This window comes from Panicum virgatum, chromosome 5K (assembly GCF_016808335.1).
Source record: "Panicum virgatum strain AP13 chromosome 5K, P.virgatum_v5, whole genome shotgun sequence".
Lineage (NCBI taxonomy): Eukaryota > Viridiplantae > Streptophyta > Magnoliopsida > Poales > Poaceae > Panicum > Panicum virgatum.
Genome location: NC_053140.1, coordinates 50,992,192 through 51,000,405, shown reverse-complemented (window position 1 = coordinate 51,000,405; position 8,214 = coordinate 50,992,192). Strand labels below are relative to the sequence as shown.

General features: G+C 51.6%; 1 protein-coding gene across 1 annotated transcript; it reads right to left on the bottom strand.

Moving 5' to 3' along the window:
* Positions 1–419: 419 nt before the first annotated feature.
* LOC120708292 (receptor-like serine/threonine-protein kinase SD1-8) lies at positions 420–5,031 on the bottom strand. Its single transcript, XM_039993491.1, has 6 exons — positions 3,246–5,031; positions 1,870–2,198; positions 1,539–1,749; positions 1,206–1,443; positions 962–1,112; positions 420–865 (listed from the first exon to the last, which is right to left on the bottom strand). The coding sequence occupies exons 1-6, from the start codon at positions 4,567–4,569 to the stop codon at positions 569–571; spliced, it is 2,550 nt and encodes an 849-aa protein (XP_039849425.1). The 5' UTR covers positions 4,570–5,031; the 3' UTR covers positions 420–568.
* Between the last annotated feature and the right edge of the window lie 3,183 nt (positions 5,032–8,214).

The following is an 8,214-nucleotide window of genomic DNA, read 5'->3' as shown; positions in this document are numbered from 1 at the left end:
CCAGCAGGGCATGGAAGCATATCAGAGAAAAAATTCACAACTACTGTAGACATTTAAGTACTCTGCGCAGTATGCTACTTAGTCACGTTGGGCCCACCTGTCGGGGCCTCAACGACCAATGTATCCGCACCCCTTGATCTATAAAAGGGAGGGCGCCCGCTAGAAGGAGGCTCAGGCTGGGAAAAAGGCCAAGGCCCGGCAGAGGATCTGTTCATACACAACCAAGAACAATACTTCTCTCAGTGGATATAGGGTATTACGCTCCGGCGGCCCGAACCACTCTAGATCGTGAGTTCATATGTGCTTGCCTCCGTGCTAGATTAGCCTAACCGCCTAGTACTTCCCCGAGTCCTCCCTCACCAGGAATAGGCGGGTGCGCTCCGCCACCCGGCTGTGGGTACCCTAAAAATCCCACGACATAATCTCTATGAGTTGTACGCTTAAGATTTTTTTCAAAACAAAAAATGGTAACAAAACCTTTGCTGTACAAGAGTAAGCTACCCAGCACACGCTACTATACCATCAGAGCAGCAAGAATTTCGAATTCCTACTCGTCCAGTCCAATGACCTACCTAGCATCTATCGCCGTTATCGTGACATTGTTGGCCGTGAGGCCCTGAGACGACTCCGTGTCCGACGTGTTCTTCCCGATGTTCACCCCGGGCTCGTTGGGCTCCGGCACCGTCGCGTTCTCGCTGGCCAGCATCATGACCACCGACGACATCAGGGGCCTGTTCCTGGGCTGCACTTCCACGCACAGGAGGGCCACCTGGACGCACCGCAGCACCTCGCCGCAGTTGAAGCTGCCGTCCATCACATCGTCAAGCAAATCAACGCTCCGGCCTTCTTTCCACAGCATCCATGCCTGAAGAATGATCGTGATGGTCAGAGAAAGAATTCTGGGAAAAAAGGAACAGCCACTGCAAGTCTTTTCTGATACATCATAAATGTTACTACTTACATATCTGAGGAGGTTGAGATCAAGCTCGACTTCGTAGAAGCCTCGGTTCTTCTTGCCGGTGATGATCTCTAGTACCATCACGCCGAAGCTGTAGATGTCTGACTTCAGGGAGAACACGCCATCCATTGCGTATTCTGGAGACATGTAGCCACTGAGGAAAAACATCTCACCAGTCAGTGTGAAGGTCCACTTTCAGAACAGTGTGAAAATAAACATGAGATTGAGAGGACACTTGGTCACTTACTATGTCCCGATGACTTTTTTGGTATATTCAGTGGTCTGATCACCTCCAAACATTCTTGCAATACCAAAGTCTGAAATTTTGGGGACCATGTTTCTGTCCAGCAGCACGTTGCTAGCCTTGAGGTCCCTATGGATGATCCTGAACCTCGAATCCTCGTGCAGGTACTGCAGACCCCGCGCGATCCCCAGAATGATATCAAAGCGCTTCTGCCACCTCAGCAACCTCCGCTTCCCTTCATCTGCACAGCGCATAGCAGCAGGGGATATGTCAAGTTCATTGTCTGAGGAAACTTCTCACGCTGAATGCCGCGTGTTTCTGCAAGATTCAACTGACCAAATATGAAGGTGTCGAGGCTCTGGTTGTGCATGTACTCGTACAGGAGCATCCTCTCGTCCTCGTCGATGCAGCAGCCGAGCAGCCTCACGAGGTTCCTGTGCTGGAGCTTGGCGATCAGCTTCACCTCGTTCTTGAACTCCACCGCCCCTTGCATCGATCTCCGGGACAGCCTCTTCACGGCTACTTCTTGCCCGTCCTCGAGCTTCCCCTGCCAGAATCATATTGCAGGTTAGCGACATTAGATATGGCCGGGAATCAGTTGTCAAAATTTTCAAATTATTCTATCATTTAATTTCGATTATCCTAGTGTTAACTATTCGGTTCTTACCATGTAAACCGGACCAAATCCGCCTTCGCCAATCTTGTTGTGAAGAGCAAAGCTGTCGGTGGCGGCCAGGATCACCTCCAGGTCAAACAACGGGAGGTCGACGTCTTTCTTGGCGCATTTCCAATCCTCCTCTAGCGCCGGGTGTTTCCTGGCCCTGAACGGGAGCACATCCTCTCCACCGGCCGGCGCCGACGACGAATCCGTCTCGCCCTGACGTTTCCTCCTCTTCCTCCAGACGAAGCAGCCGACCGCCAGCAGGAGGAGCACGCCGGCGACGGTCGCGACGACCGCGGTCACCACGCGCTTGCTGTGACGGCCCCCTCCGTTTGCTGGGAAACAAGCAGCGGCAAAAGGTTAGTTGGCGAACGCACACCGCACGTTTCCACGAGTCGTCAAAACGCTCGTGTCTCCACTCTCTAGTCTCTAGAAGTGCTTTCCCTCGCCCTCTTTTTGTGCGCTGCAATTTTTTTTAAAATTATCTGAAGCCTTTGAGGTCATTTTCAAACCACCACAAGTTGAAGCTTAAAAAAAGCTCGTGTTTTCAGTGCTTCACCCTGCTGAATTGCTGATGACTACTCGTCACACCCAGAATCCATGTTTTCAGTGGAAACCTTTGCCCCTAGCTTATCATATCCAGGCAACTTTTGGCCACTTCAAGTGTCACTTTCAAGTTGGGTGGTGTTGGACGATCGCTCGTTAAGCACCATGTGTTTCCTATTGACTGCACTCTGCACGGCACCTAATCCAGCGATCGTGACGCATGGTTCTGCCGTTCTGGTAATGGGTACAGAGACTAATTGCTGTCACAGTTTTTGCCCAAGCCAAACAGGGCCAGCTGGTTGACCCGTGCTACTTTGCTTCCGTTCAAAGGTGGCCGTTGAATTCTCTGCGCTATCATGTATTCATGTACAGAAAAAACAAATGCGACTCGTTCGAGGTTTTGAAAACTCCGGCGAAGCCATCTCCGCAAATGTGTATGCAGAGTGATTTTCAGAAGAAAGTGGTGGGTGCGGACCTTTTCTATGCGAGGATGGCGAGACGCACCCGATTCTTGACCAGTTGACCCAGAAAAATGGGTTTGTGCAAGAATCCAACTAGTGAACACGGAGTACGTACTAGACGAGATGTGTCAGCAAGTCTGAAAACAAGTACAGTATGGCCTAACCCACATTTCTACCTATGTCATGTCAGGCTCCTAACAATCATAGACAAAAGTCATGTAGGCTTCTAGTGATGAGCACCGCACAACTTGAGTAACTATCATAAAAACTGCCGAAAATTGTAAATTTTTGTTTACCCGTTGAACTACTGAATGAATAGTAGAAAGATTAGAGAAGTTTGTGCCAGAAAATAAAAAAATTCGTGAGAGTCAGAACCTGCGGCGGCGGCAGCGTTGAGGGCGTCTATCTCGGACCGCGCGAGCCGTATGTACACGTCCTCCACGACCGTCGCGTACTGCCGCATGTCCAGCAGATCGACGGCCCAGATGACGCACCCGCGGCTGACTCCCCCGCTGACGTTGGCCGCGGCGTACGCCCGGCAGCTGCAGTTGCCCAGGCACTCCTGCCGGCACTGCTCCAGCGTCATGCCGGCGTGCACCGTCGCGTTCGTGGCCTCCGGCAGCTTCATCCGGTTCACCACCCAGAACCCGTCGTCGCTGCTGCTGCTGCCGTTGCCGCAGCTCAGGCTGGTGCTCCTGACGCAGCCGCCGGACGCGTCCCGGAGGTTCCACTGCTGCGGCGACCGCGGCCGGAACCCCGGCAGGCAGCTGCACTGGGTGGTCTGCTGGGCGGTGTCGCAGTACCCGAACGCCCCGCACTGGGCGTAGTTGTCGCAGGGGTCGGTCGGGTAGTACCAGAAGCTGCTCCAGCCGCCGTTCACCCACACGAACCGCTGCACCTGCCCCGCCGCGCCGTCGACGACGAGCCGCGAGAGCAGCGAGGACGCGCCGACGGAGTAGCTGTAGTACGTCTCGTCGGGGCCCGACACGACCCTGAAGGTGAAGTCGCTGGACTGGAGGTACGGCACGCCGGTGAGGACCTCGCCGTTCCACGGCCCGCTCGTGTAGATCTTGGCGGCGCCCCGGAGGAGGAAGAACTGCGGCAGGCCGCCGAGGACCAGCCGGAACGTGTAGGCGCCAGGGGAAGGGTCGGCGGGGCTGCTCCACGACGTGATGTTCCGGGTGATGCCGGCCCGGAGGTCCACCCCGAGCTTCATGCCGGGGAGCAGCGTGTCCGTCGGGTAGTCGTAGCTCTGCCACGCCACGCTCTGCTCGGAGCCGCTCCTGTCCGAGCTCAGGACGAAGTTGCCGTCGTCCCGGAGCCGCGCGGCGGAGCCGGCGGTCACGTTCCTGGTGGGCGCCGCGGAGGACCAGACGGCGGTGCCGTTCTGGGAGTCGAGGACGACGAGGCGGCCGTCGGCGGAGAGGCGGAGGACGCCCGGGGAACCCACCAGCGGGCTCTGGCGGTTGGCGACCCACACCACGGTCGGCCTCGCCTCCCGGATGCCGTAGTACCAAATGCCGAGGTACCTCCTGCCGGCGCCGCCGTCCGGGCTGAAGAAGCCGAGCTGGAAGACGCCGCCGGGCGAGACGAGCGTCTGGTTGCCGGCGATGGACGCGCCCAGGCCGATGGAGTCGGTGGGCGCGGAAGTGGGGAAGAACGCGGCGAGGAGGACGAGGCAGAGCGCGCGCGCCCTCATGCTCGGGCGGCGATCGATCCTCCTCCAGCTACTGTCAGGACATGGCCTTGCCTGCAGTTGGGCAGTAGAGCCTCTTGTGAGGGGAGCGCCTGCACGAGCGCACGGCCGGCCGTGGCGGCCTTTTGGAATCAGCGGGAAAGAGAGCGAGCACGTTGTTGTCTCGTACCGCGTGCGATTAGCGCGACGGTGCGAGGCTGCGGGCGCTCATCGTTATGTTGTTTATGGCTGTGGGCACGTTCGCGTGCTGGAACGCTGCATTTGGAGTCGTCAGAGTAGCAGACAAGCCGGGTCAGCGTTGGGGTCTGGAACAGCTGGTTTTCACGCGATCGAGTAGCTGGCCGCCGGTCTGCCAGAGACCGAGTTCCATGGACTCCACTCCACCAAACGCGCCACGGCCGGCGCGCGGCGGTGCTGGAACCTCTGGTTTGGTTGGTGGCTTGGTGGAACTCGGGCTGCTGCCTTGCGCTCTCCAGCTGCTAGAAAGTGGGAACTGGGAAGGTTTTGACTCGTGGATTGTTAATTGGGCTACTAATCTGTAACGCCCCGATATTTTGCCAGGGTCACCAAGGCCAAATTGGCCACGGCACCGCCGAACGACGCGCGCGTTCCGCGTGTCCCGCGTTGCCGACATGCCACCCCTTCCTTCTGCTGCTGCTCGCCCACTGCCATTTTTTTCCCTCCTCCCTCTGCTCGCGAGTGCTCGTGTGCGCGCCCTGGCCGCTGGTCTGCCCGGCTTCCGCCACCGCACGTCGCGGGCCGCCTCCGCGCAACCCTGCGCGCGCGCCACGGGGCGTTGCAGCTGTCCCTGGCTGCAGCGCTGCTCGCCTCGTCGCCGGCCAGTCCCGCCCGCCTGCGCTTGTGCAGCGCTGCTGCTCGCCATGACTGCCACCCGCCCCTCCATGCTGAGCCACCACTCGAGCCCACGCCGCCCTCCACCAATCCCCGAATCCGCTTGCTCTCATCCCAACGAAGCTCCCGGGCCCGGCCATCACCTCCACACCTCGCCGGAACGCTGCCGCAGCGGCATAGCACCGCCGCCACTGGCCACCCCGAGCCCTCAAACCACCACCCACAGGTAGCTCTCGCTCTCCTCTTCCTCCTCCACCCCTCCCTCGCCGCCAGCAAGCCCTCCCATGGCCGGAATCGTCGTTCCCCCTTCTCCCCTGCTTCAAAATCGCAACCAGGGACCTTGTGCGACAATTGAAACAAGTTTAGGGGCCTATCTGCACAACCGTAGACTAATATGAATAGTGCTGCGAAGGGTTATTTTGCAATAAATTGGCTGAAACGTTGAAAAATCATAGTAAATCATAGAAAAATCAGAAAAATACAAACTAAAATTTGCTGGATTCCTTGTTCTAAGATCTACAACTTTCCTTACAGGTTGATCTTTAGTTTCTAAATAGTTTTTGCTCTAGTTTAAATATTAGTTTAAGTGGTTGTAAACTTTGAAAATGCATAGTAAATCATGGAAAAATCATAAAATAGAAAGTAAAGATGTTTTGGAATCCTTGTGATTATATGTATGCAGTGAACCTATAATATGACATGTGTTGGTAGAAAAATATTGTCCTAAAATTTTATCCATGCTTGTTAGGGATAAAATCATATACGTAGTTATGTTGCTCCTTTTTGCTGTGAAATTTTTATGGTAGATTAGTCATGTGATGCATGTGATGTGGTAAAAGTTTCAGATTTATTAGTGCACGTGTGCATGAGTTATTGATTTAACTTGGTTAGTGTTTAATAAATAGTTTATGAGTAATAGGACTATGCATAAATAATTATGCTTACTGATAAATCATGAAAACTTCATGCTAGGGTTGTTTTCTATTCTTTTTTCACTAGTAAATATTTTATGTTCGGAACATATAGGTTGCTAATCAAAATAATTTTTATTAGTAGTTAGGCATGTTCTGTTAGAAATAATAGTTTCTTTACATATAAGATCATGATAAATTTATGTAAAATACTTTGTTAAGTATAATTACAAGATATAATCAGTAAGAATTAGTTTGTGCTATTAAATTGTACTCGTGCAACTTATTTTGTTCCTAGCATGTGTAATTTATCTTGTTTTGTGCCATGTAAATATAACATTAGGTGTCACACTTAAATACACATCACCTTGGTTCTTTAGGTAGTTACTAATGCTTGGTTCTCTGCAAACGAGTGTCCAATGAGATAAGTTCCGACGAGAGTAATTATCATGTTAAGTATCACCTTTACCACCTAATAAATTTCACCTATGATACTGTAGTTTGAGTCTTACATGTTTGTAACTAAAGGTACTTAATGTATATAGATGATGCAATTAACATGTGGTAGACTTCTTATTCTTGTGACGATATCCATGATGCCTTGTTAGCTTTAATCACTAGGGCAAGTAACTTCATAATACAAATCTCAAGGATGAACTAGTCCTTCGGGTGAGGATGAGTGATCAACCTTAGTACGATTTGTACATTACTTCTTTACGACAACGTACCACGCATTACTTTCTGGTCGTCCTTAGAATATGTGCTTATGCCTCTTTTGTGCATGCATGTGCATCTATGCATATCATTTAGGTACGAGGGTAGATCAATTGAAGGACGATTGGAACATCAAGATGGAGAAAACTCCAAAAGATGGTGTGTTAGTTTCTATCCAGAAGGTGGTGGATTATCTATCATGAAGCTCCAACCTACTAATTTATAGTGATACTTTACTCCCAGGCAAGTCCCGGTGCACATTCTATTATTTCAAATTTATGACACCTATATATGTTTCTATTACTTGTGCATTAGGTTTAGGAATAGTTTGGAACTCTAGTTGCATGATCCCTAGGTTCCCTGGAGTTATACTAGTATGTATAGGACGATAGAAATGCTATGCTTAATAAGATCTCGGTAGAAGTCGAGTGATTTCTGGTCACTCGCGAGATATAGGATATCTCGTTATTTTGAGTATATGGAATATTGGAATAGGTTGGACAAGGAAAAGAAAATGGAGACCGGGCGGGGAAAGGCTAGCCCCGTCTGTGTCGGTTAAGGACCGTTCGTTGTCTGGCCCTGTGATCGAGTTTGAATTGTACTGGCCGCATGCTGGGAGTAGGAGGTAGTCGAAACCGGTAAGCCGAGTACTGCCTTGCTTCGAAAGTACAGGAACCCGCACCCAACTCCTGGGGTGGTCGAGTAGTCGCGGAGAATTGGGGATGCATATGTTTACTTTTGGTGGTCTCACGTTGAGTTCGGCTGACCATATGTCGTTGGGCTGGTTCCTGTAGTTCGAGGCGGGGAGGGGAATGGTTGGTTCGTATTGTCCAACGGGACAAATACGTGCCGTGTTGGTTAGATCCACCTTGCAAGGTTAAATCGGATCGATTCGCCGTCAGTCGCTATCGGATATGAGCACCTTGATCGCAGTACCGCATCGTAGTGATACAATATAGAATATGGATTATACATTTATGATGATAGTTACATTGAATTATAGTATATTTGCTCTACCATGTGTGCTGTAGTTGATTTATGCAAATGTTAGATTATAGTTAATCTATATAGAACATGGAGCTAAAATATTGAAAATAAGGATCCACCTTTATGATGCTTTTTCTGCAAAATAAACCACCAGCCAAATGCCTTGCATGTCTAGGTATGTGGG